Source organism: Podarcis filfolensis (genome assembly GCF_964270895.1).
Source record: "Podarcis filfolensis genome assembly, chromosome: 12".
In the NCBI taxonomy this organism is placed as follows: domain Eukaryota; kingdom Metazoa; phylum Chordata; class Lepidosauria; order Squamata; family Lacertidae; genus Podarcis; species Podarcis filfolensis.
The window spans coordinates 47,093,606-47,112,088 of NC_139614.1; the positions used below are offsets into that span (position 1 = coordinate 47,093,606).

At 42.8% G+C, this 18,483-nt stretch overlaps 1 protein-coding gene across 6 annotated transcripts in view; it reads right to left on the minus strand.

The window, feature by feature from the left end:
• The window catches only part of DPP6 (dipeptidyl peptidase like 6), a 491,459-nt gene that overhangs the window by 89,609 nt on the left and 383,367 nt on the right, over positions 1-18,483 (minus strand). For all 6 annotated transcript variants that reach the window (XM_083579470.1, XM_083579472.1, XM_083579469.1 and 3 more), the window contains exon 6: positions 11,429-11,481. In XM_083579470.1, coding sequence (XP_083435596.1) covers positions 11,429-11,481 — 53 coding nt within the window. The remainder of the gene's footprint in view (positions 1-11,428; positions 11,482-18,483) is intronic.

Here is an 18,483-nt window from a genome sequence, read left to right on the forward strand (position 1 = left end):
TTTCTTAATTTTTGCAAGTGATATCAATTAACAGCGAAGGTGAGAGTTACGGTGTTCTGTTTGAGATAACAAGTTGTTCAAGTGGTTAAGTATATTGCTGTTTAATGGCTGATAAGAGCTAATGGTTAGGAGGTAGTTGGAAACATCTTTGTGATTGAATTAGGGTGATCATTGCTTCCCTCTGCAAAACAAACAAAAAATAAAAATAAAACCAACCCTGCTGTGACTGGGGATCCCTCTGTTCATTCTGCTGGACCTCTGCCTCAGAATCCTGCCCTGACAGCAATCCTTGCAATGGACTGTCCAGGAAGAGAGCATTGCTGGCTGGCACCCTGTACAGGAGCACCCAACACTCTAATCTGCTGTTGCAGTCCTGAGGCACCACGAAGATGACCAAGGCTGAAGTCTTACGCTTATTCGTTTGAGAGTAAGTCTCACTGAATGCATATATGCCTTACTTCTGAGCAAATGTGCTTAGAATTGGGTTTCCTCAAGTCTATGCACTGATTTGATGAATGGTTTATCAGGTGCACGACGAAGACAATGAAGTATATGGATGCATATGTAACATTTTGCAAAATTAAAATTTAAAGATATAGACTGAAATCCAAAATCCTATATATGAGTCAATCAGTTAATGAGATTCATTCAGTAGGGACAGGGTGTCCATCAAGTTGGCATGCTGAATTCTAGCAGGCTGCTGCTCAGTTTTCTGCTCATTGAGATAACTGCATGTGATATAATCACTGTTTGTAGTGCCTTAGCCAATATGGGTTGGTTCAGTTCCCCCACTGTCCTGCAAAGAATATGTCAAATATGCCAAACTGGCTCACTGCTGTTCCATTAATTCCTTGTGCATCCAACTGCCCTTCATCAGAAGTTGGAAGGTATAGAACATGGAGTCTCTTCCCTATGCACTTGGAGTTGTTTATTGCCTGGTTTAACTCACAGGTGACTGTGGCTGAAATGAAATGTCCCTATATAATGGCCAAAAAAGAGGGCAGTATAGAAACAAATTAATGTTAGTGGCAGACTGGTGAGTGTTGAGAAAAACATAAGCTTCCAGAAGGCACCAAGACACTTTGACAGAAAGAAAAGGCCTTGTTAAAAAAATAAAAAAATGCATGATTTGTTTACTTCAACACTTGCAAATGAGGAAAGGAAAAAAATGACAGGATGAGAAGCACTTCCCAGCAGACACACAGAAGTACAAGGAGAAAGAAAAAGCACAGGGAACTGTAGAGCTTACCTGAATGGATAATCAAAAAAGCCCACACTCTCTGAAACTGTGTCTCAGAGAATGAATGGCATTCTGAATTCTAACAGAGGGTTTCATAACTGGGAGAAAATCTCCCTGACAGGATGATATGCACCCTGTATAACTTGAACTTTGATACAAAACGTGCAATTATTAGTATGTAAAACAAGGTAAGGTGATGATGATGATGATAATGATGAGGTCCGCATAGTTAAAGCTATGGTTTTCCCAGTAGTGATGTATGGAAGTGAGAGCTGGACCATAAAGAAGGCTGACTGCTGAAGAATTGATGATTTTGAATTATGATGCTGGAGGAGACTCTTGAGAGTCCCATGGACTGCAAGAAGATCAAACCTCTCCATTCTGAAGGAAATCAGCCTTGAGTGCTACCTGGAAGGACAGATCCTGAAGCTGAGGCTCCAATACTTTGGCCACCTCATGAGAAGAGAAGACTCCCTGGAAAAGACCCTGATGTTGGGACAAATTGAGGGCACAAGTAGAAGGGGACGACAGAGGACGAGATGGTTGGACAGTGTTCTCAAAGCTACAAACATGAGTCTGACCAAACTGCGGGAGGCAGTGGAAGACAGGAGTGCCTGGCGTGCTCTGGTCCATGGGCTCACAAAGAGTCGGACACGACTAAACGACTAAACAACAACAACAAAAAAGGTAATATTCCCTATGTGTTTGTTTAGGCAAGACATGGGTTCCTAAGAATGTAAGGAGAGCCCTGCTGCCTCTGCCCAAAGGCCCATGTAACCCAGCATCCTGTTCTCGCAATGTCCAACCAGATGCCTACAGGAAACCCACAAGCAACACCTGAGCACAGCAGTGCTCTTTCCTGGCTCCTTTTTGGACAGAGATGACTTGGCCACGGTTCTAAAGCAGCTGCATTGACTGCCTGTTTGTTTCCAGGTCAAATTCAAGGTGCTCATGTTAGTGTTTAAAGTCCTAGTTGACTTAGATCCCAAATATCCCCCAAATGACTTAGGTCCCAAATATGTGAAAGATCTCCTCCTTTCCTACAGACCCTACCGGATGTTAAGATCAGCACTTGGTAGTTCTTCCAACCCCAGAAAGTTGGGGGGTGGGATAACAGGAATGGGCGTTCCCTGTGGCAACCCTTAAGTTGTGGAATTCCCTCCTCACCGAGTTGTGTCTAGCTCAGGCTTTCTCAACCTCAGCCCTCCAGATGTTTTTGGTCTACAACTCCCATGATCCCTAGCTAGTAGGACCAGTGGTCAGGGATGATGGGAATTGTAGTCTCAAAACATCTGGAGGGCTGAGGTTGAGGAAGCCTGGTCTAGCTTCTTCATTTTCTGCTTTCCATGAATGCTGAAGATGCACCTCTTAACAACAACAACAACAACAACAACAACAACAACAACAACTTGATGGAGATAATGAAATAAGCCAGTGTCAGTCACAGAATAGCTACAGTGCAAGAACAGTTTTCCAGAGGTAAAAGAGAATTTTAGACCACAGCAATGTTTTCATAATGCACGTTCACCCAGGATCATAGAGAGTGTTTGTGGCCATTTTTGCTTCTTTCATGATGGTATTGATGCATCGGTCAAGGTGTCCTCAAACAGTATGCTGCCTGGTGTCTTAAAGCATGTACAAGCTTGCTATGTAACTTGCAAGGCTCAGATCACAGCAGGAGCCAGTGTTTGTCCACTGGGGATACTATGCTGGCAGCCTTCTATTCCTTGAAAAATTCTGGAAGCAATTTGAAAATCTGGCAAGGGCTGGTGAACAATAGGGAGTTACAGTAATCCAGTCTGGATGACACAGAATCATTGATCAGGGCTGCAAGTTTTGCAGCGTAGATAACTTTGGCATCCCAAAAATGTTCTGTAGACAGAGATAAGATTCCCTTTCCCATAAGAGATGGTGGCATCATATTCCTCTTTGGCTTCTCTAATTCAGCTTCTGACTCAGCCGCTATAAGCTATGCCTTATTCACCAAAGGGAAGGCAAGAAGCTGAAAGCAACCGAATGATAAAACGAACCACTTAGATGGAAAGAGCTCTAAGGGGCATTAAATATTGTACAGATTTTACAGGCCACTTGGTTTTCTGGGCTTCATAGCCACATGCCAAGAAGGATCACTGTTATCTCCAGCAGCATTCTCTAGCATTCAATTGCTGCAGGAATAACTGGCAATCCAGATGTTTAAACATGGGTGGGGTGGGGGTTACCTATTGAGTTCAGATGGGTTTTGTCAACAATGCCTGATTTGTGAGATACAGATGAATTTTGGCCACTACTGGGAGGAAGTGAACTCTCTGACACTTTTGTGTTTTGTGGAACACAAAAGATATCCAGACCAAACTGGTATAAAAGGATTGTCTTGCAAAGAACTATTGGCAATCAATTTCTGCACAAACCTTAACTAGCATGGAGCTGGGGATTCCGAATCTAAGCTTTACTACTTTGAATTTAATTGTCCAGAAGCATAGCAGCAAATCAAACATTCAAAAGGCAGCAGATGCATCGCTGGGTAACTCCAATAGGGCACAGCCAGATGAACATAAAAAGATGTGTTGTTTTTTGTGCAAGACTGAAGGTGGAAGTGGCTGCGTCTGCACCATATTCCTTGATCTGGCTCTGTTTGTGCTCCAGTTTCTTTCTTTCTAGTACTGAAGATTGCGCCTCATTAAATAAATGATGGCTCTGCGTAATTAGCCTGGAGTGCCTCTTCCTAATTATTCTTACCTTCCTTCTTCATTAACAGAGTAATTTAAAAAGGAAAGGAAAGATTGGGTTGAAACAGTGCATAGAAAGCTGCCTTCTACAGAGATGGACCATCTAGTAACAGTGTCCTCCTACACTGGCCGGCAGCAGCTCTTCAGAGTTTCAGAAAAGGAGACTATCCCAGATGTTCCTGGAGTTGAGTAAAGCCAGAAGCTTTTGTATGTGAAGAACATAAGTGCATTATTTATTTCTTACTTCATCATCTTATTATTATTCTGTCATCCACATTTAGTTGTTGTTGCTGGCATCCATCTGTCTCCAGAGACAATGGAGGAATGTGCCTTCAGGGGTGAAGTCCAAGCCCTGGAGAATTACAGTGCCTGCTGTGGCTGTAGAGACCGATATGGGAGAGACATGTTTTGTTGCAGCTGGGGCACATTTAGCAATGCTCTGAAAGAAATACATTGTCTGGAGGCTCCGTATAATCATGTCCTTTCGGCTCTGCGGAAATATAATGGATTCAGGAACGAATGAAAGCAAAGAAGTCCGATAGACTTCGTGCCTACTGTGGGCTTTCTGTGCACCTCTAATTCACCACTTTATATAGATCACTTGTTAAATATAAAACCACGGCAAAGGAAGCGAGAGTGCCTGACAACTTTCCTAAATCTTCCAGGCTCACTCTGGATACATCTGCAACCACCTCTCTGGTTTGCCTCACCTGCTTCTGTCATCCGGAGTTCTCTGCTTTGCATGCAATTCATTACATCATACTTATTGATTACTCTGGTGCTTTTATTCTGCATTGTGGAGTTGCGTTACTATTGTTAAACTGGCTGTTCTGCCCCATTTATTATTGAATGCTGTTGCCTCCCCATAAGACTACTGATGTTGAGGGGTATTCATCACAGAAACCATAGGAGCCAACTTTGGGGTCCCTTTGGTGCCTCCAATAAAATATTTGAGGGGTCTGCCCCCCAAAGTTGATGGGCATTGCTATTCAAATGGTATGGGTGATACAACTGATTATGTGGGGTGGGGCTTACCTGCCCCCTCAATATTTTATTTGGCATCCTTGACAAAAACAATGAATGCTGATTTGATTGCAAAGATCCAAAGGGCTGTCACTGCAGAAGTTGGAGCAAGCTAGTTATCTGTTGCTCAAGAGAGCAAGACTAGAACCATTTATAGGGAAGTACAAACTGAGCTGGACCATAAAGAAGGCTGATCGCCGAAGAATTGATGCTTTTGAATTATGGTGTTGGAGGAGACTCTTGAGAGTCCCGCGGACTGCAAGAAGATCAACCATTCTTAAGGAAATCAGCCCTGAGTGCTCACTGGAAGGACAGATTGTGAAGCTGAGGCTCCACTACTTTGGCCACCTCATGAGAAGAGAAGACTCCCTGGAAAAGACCCTGATGTTGGGAAAGATTGAGAGCCCAAGAAGAAGGGGATGACAGAGGACGAGATGGTTGGACAGTGTTCTGGAAGCTACCAGCATGAGTTTGACCAAACTGCGGGAGGCAGTGGAAGACAGGAGTGCCTGGCGTGCTCTGGTCCTTGGGGTCACGAAGAGTCGGACACGACTAAACGACTAAACAATAACAAACTGCTGATTGCATGGGAAGTGATGAGCTTTCTTCGGCAGGCACCATGGACAGGGGTTCGACTGGAGGACCTCTAAGGTCCCTTTGAACTCTACGATTTTATGGTAACAATGATCATGCTTGTTGTTGTTGTTGTTGCTGCTGCTGCTGTACTTACGTGGCACAGTGTAACCACTCCATCAAAAAAGAATGTATTGAAAGGGAGGCTGGTTTTCATCCGGTTATGTGCCAGAGTCTGTTAATTTGCACTGAGTCACTTGGCCTTCGAGATGCTTGCAAGATGGGAAATGGGGAACTGATCAGAGCTTTCTATCCTCTTCAGTACCATTTTATAATGCCAGCAGAAGAACAATATGATAACCTGCCACGCTAAAAGAAAATGAACCACAGGATTCTGCACAACACCATTATGATGGAGTAAAGGTGAATGTGTTTTGTAACGCTCTCAATGGAAAGACTGTTTGCATATGAAATAATACATATACAAGAAATAATAATTTTTAAAAAATGATGTGCAGTCTGTCGAGCAGTCAAACAGAGAGTTACACAAGGATTCTTGTCCTAAAATTTAGATTCTCCATAACTCAGAAGCATAGCACAGGGCAGTACAACTGGAATCTGGCGTTAAGAAGAACACCATATTAACCATTTTGTGCGAATTGCTTTGTGGAGCAGCAAGACAGCAGCCCAAGTTACAGAAATAAGAAAACCCACTAGATGGCAGCCTAGTGCAGCATGAACTTGATCCACAATATTATGGACTGAAAGGGGGGGGAAAGCAAATGAAAAGATGGACACGGGAGTCTGGAGGTTTTTTGCTGTGCTAATAAGCCCCTAATTTGAACACCTGCCACTGAAAACAAGGGCATTAATGGACCATCCCTTTGCAAAGTAAGAATAATAAAAGGTGTTCTTCTGGATAATGGTGGCTCGAACCTTAAGATTCCACTCAAATGGTTGGAAAGCTCTCAGAGATAATATAAATGATCGGGTTTGCGGATAGAGGCACAGCCAGCAAAAAGGCATCAGAGCTCTATGATGTGTGATAGGGAAGACAGTGGATATTTGGTTCTCTAGCAGCATAAATAAACTGCATAATGGCTTAAATTCACAAACCTTAACCATTTATCAAAAATAATTTTAATAAAATGACACAAGCTAAACTGATTCTAGGAATGTGAAAGGCAGTTTGCAGCACACAGCATTTTCTTCAGATTTTATAAAATCCCTATACAGTGGTAGCTCGGGTTACATACACTTCAGGTTACATACGCTTCAGGTTACAGACTCTGCTAACCCAGAAAGAGACCTCGGGTCTCTTCAGGATGAGAACAGAAATCGTGCTCCGGCGGCGTGGCAGCAGCAGGAGGCCCCATTAGCTAAAGTGGTGCTTCAGGTTAAGAACAGTTTCAGGTTAAGAACGGACCTCCGGAACGAATTAAGTACTTAACCCGAGGTACCACTGTATCTTCAAGTGAGGGACTGTAGCTCAGTAGCGAATAACATTATTTGAGTGCTGAAGCTTTCGGGCATCACCAATTTAAAAGACCAGTTAGGAAGTGATGGGAAAGACCTCTGCAAGAGGCTACAGAGCAGGGATAGCCAACACAGGGCCCTCCAGGTAGTGTTGGACCCCGTCTCCCATCAGCACCAACCAGTATGGTCAATGGTTGAACAATATAGGAGATGGAGTCCAAGAATGTCTGGACTTCAGACTGGGCAGCCCTGCCATAGAGGCTCACTGCAACACTGAACTAGACAGCCAAACAGTCTGACCTGGAATAAGGCAGTTTTCTATGGGTGCTATTCAACATTAGTTGCATGTGGAGTAGTTCTATTGGGACCAATAGGTTTAAGCCATTTCGACCCATTGGTGTCAATAGGTCTACTGTGAGGATGACTTAGTAGGATGGCATCCTATGTTCCTAAGCACAAATTATAAACTAACAATGGTAGATGAGATGAACCAACTCAAGCAACACAACTGGGAAGATCTAAATATGAAGAAAGTTAAGCTCTGGATCTGAATGGTTTTTTAAAAACAACCTTCTTCCTCCCTCATTCCCACCACAATGCAGGGAGGTTTCTCCCATGGAGGAAGGAAACCTGAAATACATAGTTCTTGCAGCCTACAGTCGCAAGGTACATGAGCGTATGTATTTATTATTGCAACATAATGACCGTTGCTAACAACTCAAACAGAAGAATGGGTTTATCACATGATTCTGCTTATTGTGTGAACCGGCCCTTGAGATGGGCAGCAGAGTGAGAAGGGAATGGAGAGGCTGTAATGGCAGGTGAGGTTGAGTCAGGGTTGAAACAAGTGTGGTGAGGGATATGGGGCCCAATGCCACAACCATATCAGCAAGTGGCAGCCATGAAGGCAATAATAATAATCTTATTATTTGTATCCCACCCACTCTGGGCAGGCTGAAAATCCAGATTATGCAGACTTCTAACCACATCAGCCTGCAGCAAAATCATTGTAAGCATCCACCGGAATGTGAAGCATCAACCCATGGCTTGGCAAAACCCTCTGCATACCAGCAGGTGCAAACAACACAACTAGACATAATGTCACTTCTAAACATGGGTATTTCATTTTGCTGTTTTGACTGATAGCCGTTGAAAGAGCTATCCTAACCTTGCAGAAGTGAGTATTTTTACCCTTCCCTATATTAAAAGGTCTCAGGGGCAGGTTACAATACCTGAAACAGCAACAACACTCCATTTTTAAAAATAAAATAAATAAGAGGAAAATGCAAATTTAATATGAAAGGTTAAAACCTACCAGTGGGTTAACTTTTCATAAATGTCTGGGCAGAAGGAGAAAGAGAACTTTTCATAAATGTCTGGGCAGAAAGTCCTAGCATTGTGCAAGAATGTAAAAAAAGTTGGCACCTAGCGTATTTCCAGGGAAAGCATTCCATAATTTGGGTGCATTGCCTGAAGAAAAAGCCCCCCCTTTCCTGATTGATCAACTTCACCCCGAAAAGGGGGGGACGGGACTTGCTCCATCTATAGACCAACCCATGCTTACAAAACGTCTTTTGATGAAGAATACAATAGAAATCCAGGGAACACAGATCTGATCTAACAACAGATCAGTGAGTTGCAATGTGCAGTGAACTACGGCTCTGATCTAAAAAGCCCTCACAGCAGGGAAGAATAGGCCGCTGTTTGAAATGTTGAATCTAATTTACTGTATGTCAGTTACAAAGAATTAGACTTCTCCTTTTTTTAAAAAAAAACCTACTGAAATCTCTCTCTCTCTCTCTTGGGACAAGGATTACTATTTGCTGAACTTTGCAATCAGTAACCAACAAGTAATCATTGTGCCACCGTATAACAGGGAAACCAACAAGTAAGTCTTAACTGCACTGGTTATTTGCTTGTGGATCCAATTCAAGGTGCTGACTTCTGTTGGTGGTGACCTTTAAAGCCCTAAATGGCCTCGGTCCAGTATACCTGAAGGAGCATCTAAATGGCCTCGGTCCAGTATACCTGAAGGAGCATCTAAAACCCCATCATTCAACCCAGCGCCAAGGGCCTTCTGGCAGTTCCCTCACTGTGAGAAGCAAAGTTACAGGGAACCAGGCAGAGGGCCTTCTTGGTAGTGGCACCCCCCCCCCCTGTGGAACGCCCTCCCATCAGATGTCAAATAAATAAACAACTATCTGACGTTTAGAAGACATCTGAAGGTTCAGGGAAGTTTTTAATGACTGATGTTTTAATGTATTTTTAAACTTTTGTTGGAAGCTGCCTAGAGTGGCTGGGGAAACCCAGCCAGATGGGCGGGGTATAAATAAATAAATACATAAATAAATAGCTTTGAAGAAACAGCTTGGAACCATATAGTTGGTAGAGCAGCAGGCTGCCAATGTGCTAAAAATCTGCTGGGGAGGTTTTTCTACAAGTCAATGAGAGATAGAGTGCCTTCTCTGATATAGCGTCAAAACTGTGGACCACCTTGCCCTTTGTTCTCATTGGCTATTTTAGTTGTTTAGCCATTCCTGTTGTGATTTACTGCCTTTTAAAGATGCTCTGATTATATTTCATGGCGATATGACTTTTTTTGGTCTTATTTTGTAAACCACCCTGACATTTTAAATATTTATTTATGTGCATTTATAGCTCATCCTTTGCTATGCTGTCTCAGGGCTGGTTACGTACGGCTAAAACAACAAGTAAGCCAAGTAGTGCACAAGAACACTAATCCATCAATTAGGTTGTATCAACCACACAGCAAGTAAGACCACGAGCAACAATACAGAGGGAGTGAAGCTCTCAACTCACCCTTCAACCAAAAGCCCAGTACAAAAAGGTGCATCTTGGCCCACCAACAAAATGTATGCAATGGTGGGGCCAACACAGAAAAGGTCCTTCCATGCCGCATTGCATGGTACTTTTAAGGTCTACCTCTGCCTCCTTGCATATCGTAACACCCTAGAAGGTCTATCATGGGAAGAGATGTACCTTTAGGTGTTTTGGGGCTAAAGCCAATGAAAGGTGGTTTAAAAATATTTTAATAAAGGAGATAATAAGTAAAACTAAAACTATATTTTCAAGGTTGATGCTCACGCAAACGGAAGGATTGAATCAGATGTGCAAATGATTCAGTGTGTGTCCACACTGCAAGCTAATTGTTCTAAATTAATACTATTCTGAAGGGCTTTTTTGGGATGTGATAAGCCTCGGGACATCTGTTTTCAGAAAGAAATCTCTTTCCACTAGCTGCAGCAGTCCCAAATCATATTACTATGTGATCCTGTTGTTACAGCCCCTGTGCAAATAAAAAACAGGTCAGTAACCAATGCATGAGGTGGCGTTTCACCTAAGATGTTATTCTGTGGCAACACGTCAGCTAGTAGAATCGTGTGACTGCATCGTGAGACACACTCTTAGCAAAGCATGCATGTGCAGAGAGGAAGTGCAGAAGATCAAGTCCAACAAACAACTGGACATTAAGTTCAAAAGGATGTGAATCCTTCTTTTACGCCAGTTGAACGCTGCAACATGAGGATGACCCAGGAGACGTTTGTTCCAAAACTTCAGAACAGCCAAAAGGAAGTGTTTCTTCACAAAGCACATAATGAGTTTGTGGAACTTGCTTTCAAAATATGTGATCACGGCCTTTAGCTTGGATAGCTTTGAAAGAGTAATAGACAAATTCATGGAGGATAAGGCTATGGTCACGATGGCTATATGCAACCGCTGGAATTAGAGGCACTGAATACAGTTGCTCAGGAATAACAGCAGAAGAGAGTTATTATGCTTGGGTCCTGAATGTGGGCTTCCAACAGGAGGCAGGATGTTGGAGTAGATGGACCTTTGGTCTGATTCAGCAGGTTTCTCTCACTACAGTGGTACCTCAGGTTAAGTACTTAATTCATTCCAGAGGTCCGTTCTTAACCTGAAATTGTTCTTAACCTGAAGCACCACTTTAGCTAATGGGGCCTCCTGCTGCTGCTGTGCCGCCAGAGCCCAATTTCTGTTCTTATCCTGAAGCAAAGTTCTTAACCTGAAGCACTATTTCTGGGTTAGCGGAGTGTGTAACCTGAAGCGTATGTAACCTGAAGCGTATGTAATCCGAGGTACCACTGTATTCTAAAATGAAGTATGAAGGAGGGGACGTGGGTGGAGCTGACATCAGTGCAACACTTTGCTGCTCACTATTGGATCACGCTGTTCAACGTTGCGATTCACTGTGTTCCCTTTTCAAGGAAAGGCCCTTAATCCATTATAGGCTCTGCCAGTGCTGAATGGTTAAAGCACTGGGACACAAGCCCACATTGCTTAGGACGGTTCGCTTCCCAGCAGCTCTCCTAATCTGCAGAAACCCCAGGTACCACATCATATCACTTACCCATCAGGCAGTTTTCGGAGGACATAAAAAGCTGTATACGAATGCTGATACGTCTGCGGAATGAAATTAAAGTGAGAGAGAAAAAGGGGATTAGTAATGTAAAGTGTCAAGATTCTGTTATCGCTACAGCTCTAGGATGAGGAAATACCTGGTATTTGTTTTGTGCTTAATTGCATTTGCAAAGCGGGGTGGGGGTGGGGAGATACAAAAACCAATTTCGTTCTGTCATAGAGAGGGAGAGAGAATTAATTCACCTAGCGCGGCTGTGTATTCTTTCCACCTCACACCTTATTAGAACGTTTGGCGAGTCCTATCACTCCAGATGCTCTCTGTCATCGCTGTGGATACAGGGCCTTTGATTATGCTAGGGGCACATGCTCCCAGCAATAGCTAAATTTGGAACAAGCTTTAATGAGGACACCTTGGTCCGGCAGAGGCAGGGTGCACAGCTATGACAGGCAAACAGTCCATCACTCTGTTCTATCCCACTGTAAATATGCCCAGGCATTACATCTGCTAGCACAGGAGAGAAAGTCATGGTGCCCTTTTCCAGCTGTGATGTGAGAGTTTATTGGCTTATGCCTTGCTTCTGAACTGGAGGCTTGATCTCACTGTTTATTATCAGGGCTACCAACTTACAGCAAGTCAAAAAAGGAAAAACTCTTGACCCCAGGAACTGAATTCTGGGAGTCCTGCAAGGATGAAATAAAAATTAAAGGAAGCTGGGGGTGGGGAGGGAAGTGTAAACCAGCAATGACAACCAGGTTGCTCACTCTTACTGAGTTATTCAGCTGGAAGACAGGTCCTTCTAAGAGGCTTATTACTTTAAAAGAACCCCTCGCTCTGTTGTTGTTGTTGGTGGTGCTGCTTTTGTTGTTTAAGTATCTCTCTCACCCTTCCTCCCAAGGGAGCCCAGGCAGCCAAGAACAACAGAGTAAAAGCAATACAATTAAAAATTGAGCAAAACATAACCTAAACCATTTAAAAACAATTAAGAACATCTACAAACATTAAAAACATCTACAAACATTTTTAAATTACCAACAACCAAATCTATTGTGGGTTTGATATTAGAGCATGTGTTACGTTTTCAATATTGCTGTTCACTTAAAGATCAAAAGGTTATAATAGTCATGGTCATTTCCTCTCCTGGGGTATCTTAAGAACTGTAGTTTTGTGTAGAGGAGAATTCTCACCATCTTCCTTGATGGAAGCCATGGCAGTTAAAGGAGAGTCGCATAGACGTCAAGTTCTTCCCCAGGCTCACCTGAAGATGTTGGGGATTGAACTTTTTGCATGCAAAGCGAATGCATCCATTGCTAAATGTCCTCTAATAGACATTGTTGCTCCAAGCAGACTTCCCACCAGGCTTCACTTCCTGGCTTGTAACTCTAGGCCATACAGAATCAGTTGCATATATCATGGATTACCAACATGGTATCTTCTAGACCTCAGAATCATAGAATTGTAGAGTTGGAAGGGACTGTGAGGGTCATCCGCTATCTCTGTCACATGATTGTAGCTGATAGAATTCTATATGTGACGCATTGGGAACAAGAAAAATAGCAATGGTTTGCGCATTGGGAACAAGAAAAATAGCAATGGTTTGAAACAGGAATGTTTAAAATTACAAATTTGTAAGATGGAAGGCAGAATTCAAAAATGTTTCCTTCTCTGCTTATTGATTTTATCACTTAAAGTTGGATATTTGTAATGTTAGAATACCTGTATCTCAATATGCTGTGCTTAAACAGTTTGTAGTGAATGTAATAGTGTTGTTTCCGCAAGGTTTATAACAATTTAAAACCCAAGAGGGCAAAGCACAAAGATGCTTGGGGAACAATTTTTAATAGACTTTGCCTGCCTTTGACTCAGGGCTGACAGTTCTGCAGTTAAAGGTTGCTTCCCCTCAAATGGCCCAGTAAAATAATTTTGGCCAATTTTGTCTGCGCTGCTAGTCCCAGAGGCCAGAGTCCTTACATTAACAAATACAGACCTAAGTGGCTGTGGTCTCCCTCCCAATCCCTGAGCCAGGATGAAAAGCTAGTTTCATTTCACCTTCCTTCTCCTCCTCATTCCCCAGCCTGTCCTGAGAATGCACATTCAATTGGATTTGGAACAACAGGGAGCTAATTGCTTCTCTGTAAACAACTTCTCTGTAGAACATGCTAAAACGTACTTGCAGTGTGCACTAGTGTCAGAGCCTTTGGTAATGAAATACTCCTGCTTCTAATTGCCATGATGCGTTTTCAATAGTCATTAGCAATATTACTGAGCCATCTAAATTGCGGTGCTCAAAATGAACCAGTTATAAGTAGGCCTAACTGGGCAATCCAAACCAAATCTGTCCACATGTCCTCTTTCAAAGCCATCATTTAGAGAAGAACAAACCCTTCTGATATATAAACAAAACTGTGATGTACAGTTATAATATTTCTCTTCGCATTTGTATCCTGTCCTTGCCTAAGGACCTCAGGCAACCTAATTTTATCTTCACAAAAACCTCTATGAAAAAGGTTTGGGTGATTGCAACCTGTCAAAAGAATGGCTGAAGGATTGAAACCAGGGATGGGGAATCTGAGGTCTACCAGATGCTGTTGGATTTCAACTCCCATCAGGCGAGCCAGCAGGGTCAGTGGTCAGCAACGAGGGGAGCTGGAGTCCAAAAACATCTAGGGGGAGGTCACAAATCCCCCATCCCTAATTTACAGCCAAACCTCTTCAACTGAAGAGAAGACCCAAAATTCAATTCAACCTGTTCCGCTTCACCAGCTGTGGCTAACTTGTGGGTCTCCGTACAATGAGCCCATGAAGGCAACATTTTAGTGCACATCAGCAGTTGATGCATGACAGAATTCCCCTTGCCACTTGGAAGGATCATAAAGGCACTCAAGATACCTGGATGGTATACCTGTGGGTATAGGGTGGGATACAAATTTAATAAATAATGGTGATGATGAGCATCAGGCGCCTGAAAGTTATACTTGGAATGGCCTGGGAGCAACCTCAGAGGCAGTGGCAAGTTGTTTTGTTGTTGTTGTTGTTGTTGTTGTTGTTGTTGTTGTTGTTGTTGTTGTTGTTGTTGTACCCTGCCCATCTGCAGCCTAGGCCTTAAATCTTCTTAAAACTGAATGATATTGGTAATGCACTCCTATACACATCTTTTCAGAACAGCTTGTTGCTAGGTAAGTGTGCATACTATTGGAGCCTTAACTGTCCTTGGCCCAGGTTGCTCACACTTAACTGGATATTAGATTGTTTCTCTTTCATTGCTTCAGCACATCACAGGGCACCACCTCTAAAATGAAGCCCCCACAGAGCAACTCAGTCCTTGTTCCTCTTGTCCTGCATCATCCATCAGTCACTCAGCCAGCCTGTCACTAGAGGAGTTCATTTTCACTGCAGAATAACAGATGTTATTTTTTCCCCTCTGGTTTTAAATCTTTTCGAGGCTGAAAGGGCTAATTGTCAAATGAAAAACTCTCAGCGCTGCCTGGTCATGACATTCTGTAATGAATCGGAACCAATCTATGTCTGAATCGGCTTCATTACCTTTCTGGAATCAGTGCAAAAGCAGGCCATGAACATATACAGGAGATACAGTTTTCTTCCATTTGTAAAAGCCTTTACATCATTATCTACTACTACTGATACTACTACAACTACAATCATTATCACCACCAATATTCTGCTCTTCCTCCTGAAGGTTCTCTAAGCAACTTGGGGACATGCTACCAGAAGGCTCTTTCTCTCCTATACATAGCTGCCTGGACCCCAATATTTTCTCGGGGTGCCCTTCTCCAAGTTCCCCCAATTAATTGTGGCAGATGCTTGCCAGGAAGGGTGGTGGTACCTGATCTATGCAATCCCAGGGAGGATCATCTGGTTTCCACACTATGGTCTTTAAGGCTCCAGGTGAAGACCTCCTTGTTCTCCTTGTCACTACAACCCATCAGGTGCCTCAGTTTTTGCACCAAGTTCTCCCTTGCTGGTTTAAACTGTTTTACCAGCTGTACATTTTATGCTGATTTTATGTCTTGCCAGGCACACATGCATGCATGCACACTCTCTCACACACCCCACGATGTAGAATCAGCATAAAACACATGTGCATATATAGCTAGCTAGATAGAAAGATTTGTGTTATTCTGGTTTTAGCATTTTGTTGTGGCTTGTATCTTTTATGTCTCTGCCAACCACACGCAGAACTTGCTTGCAGGGGTGGTATGCAAAGGAAACAAACAAACAATTGGATAAATTTGATGAGACCAGGGAGGATGGAAGTCAGGATCAGGAATAAAGAACTTCAGAACTCTGCATTGAGATACCGCCTCCTGGAATTCTATCACACGTCTGACCATTATGCCTCATTTCTTCCATTGTGTTGGAGGGGGTCCAACTCTGTGTCTCATTCACCTTAAAACTAAAGATCAGCTGAAGCAAATTTAAGAGCATGGCAGTCTATGTACATACCATTACGGAATGCCCTGCCTGATGACTTTCACTTGGCACAATCTCTCTGGAGATTAAAAAGTGACTCTCCTGTGTTTTTAAGTTTTTGAGTACCCTGGATGGGTGCACATGAAATGGCTGCTTTTTTGAAGGCAACTGACTTCCTCCCTCTTCCATATAAGTTGTTATTTAGGGTGGGCACCTAATTCATCACCAAAAAAGAGGAAATTTCCTAACATTTGCTAATTTATGTGTATTAACATACACACACACACACACACACACGATAGAGAGAAGTATACACAAATTTGGATATAATTACTATAATACAAATAGAAACACATCTTGTCATACTGACCATAGGCTGCTACAGTCCCTCCCCCCAATTGCTGAGCTATTTTTGTGGCACATAACAGCACAAACGACCTTCAAGTAAGCCATTTTGGCAGTTTATACAGCCTTAGCGTCTCCTCTTGATGATGACAGACTGTGTGGAGATCCCTTGCCACCTGTCATCATTAATAGGTTTTTCTACAGCGTTGGTGGCAGATATTTCACACGAATCTATTTCTGCCCCTAAAACTGTGGAAATGCATGTATTTCTAGCAATATCTGAGAAGTATTTTCTGCACAACCACATTGCAGAGGATTTAAAAAATAAATAAATCTCTGCTCGTGTATTTAGACTGCCATACACACACACACCATTACTAAGGGATAAAATGGTTGGTGGTGTCAAAAGCCACCAAGAGGTCCAGGAGAATTGGGAGGACTACAGTGCTCTGTCTTTCTTCTGACACAGGCCAGCCATCAGGGATGTGCAGTCTCTTTTGTCTAATTCCTAATTGCTTTGTCACCCCAGATTCCGGGTAAACTAAGGAGCTGGGCTGAACCGGGCTCCATGCAGTGGAAAAGAGTAGTTGGGAGCTGTTGTGTCAATGCCTACAATAATCTGAGTATCCCACAGAGAAACAAGGGCTTTATCAGGAATACGTCTACTGCAAACTCCTAGACAACTCTGAGAATCAATCTTTCCAGATAGGTCCACTGCTCCTTTGGAAGGAAGTGGCCACTATGAGTTTTAAATCTCAACAGGGAATGTTCTGACCACAAAAAATGAATCAAGAAAAAATCCCCCATTCTCAAATCACCATCTTCCTGCTCAGACCCAAAGTGTGGACAAGTCTATGGCTGCCATTAAAGCTATGAAGTCTTGAGACACCTGTGGGAAGGCAGTCCTAGAATGAATGTTGAGGTTCTCCAGAACCATAAACCTAGATGTCTTTGGTAACATATCCCAGACTATCTCTGTCAGCTGAGGTAGGGGAACTTATTGGAAATTGGGGTGGTCAAGATGCCACTGTCTGGGCTATGCATCTAACACCACGTATACTCACAGATAACCAGATCTTATCTTGACAGAGGCACTGGAAATGGAGACAGACCACTGCTAACCCCTCACCCTAGGCCCTCAATTTTGTTTTGTGCTGCATCAAGAAACAGGGGCAAATTTGGGAAAGCTCAGCTCCTCCAGATCATCTAACTCAGCTAACAGTGATATAAGCCAAGTCAGTCATTCAATGTGGGATCAAGTCCTGTATAAGATTTGTTTTTGTTTAATCTGGACTGATCCGGCATGTAACAGCAGTAACACCAGGACTGAGGGCAAATTGGCAGAGCAACTTTGGTCTCCTGTACTGGGACAAGGACTGGGAAATAACAGGACACTTTGAGATATACACCTGCCCCCCACCCCATTTCCTTCAGCTAGCTTATTGTACCTCCACTGCCACTTCTTCCCAAAACTACTTGAATCTGAACAAAACCCCTTCCCCCTTACCCATATATTATCACAGTTGACCACCAACGTGCCAAATGTCCAGTCAGGTTGAAAAGGGGAAAGGGAGGGCAGTAAATACTGTAGATTCAGCTAGGTAAAGCTAACAGATTGATCACAGTAGCAGCAGAATTGCAAAGTTGCAGCGGATGGTAAAATGCAATATATGGAATAGGAAAATAAATCAGTGCAGCAATAAGAGCGGAAGGCAAAGAGAATCCAAGAGCTTCTTAAATATAATAATCTTCAGAGCATCTCCTTCCCCCTCCCCAAATAAATAAATCAAGGTAGAAAGTGCTCAAGGTATAAAGGTATAAAGTAGACAGGGCACAAGTGCTGAACCTGAGCGGACAAACATTTGGCAGGGGGCAGGAAAAAATGACCACCAGGACTCACAAGAGGACTGCTGCTTGCTGGTTAATGGGATAATTTTTTTGCAATAAATAAAAATACACCCTGGTTGCATAATAATGTATCTTAAGTATTATGTAATGGTTCCTGATTTGTAGCAGTATCAATATTGCTTTCAGATATGTTCATATTCACGTCTCTCTCTCTCTGATGCATAGCTACTCAGTATGGCTCAACCTCAAGGTATTTACCTACAGGCCTAGTAGGGTCTGGCACTAATTATTATAAACATTTATATACCACGTTTCATTTATAGGAAAATACACCACTGGTTTCCAACATATTAAAATAATACAAAAGTAATTAAAATCAATGAATATAGTAGAACAGCAGCAAAAGCAATTCCATTGGGCAC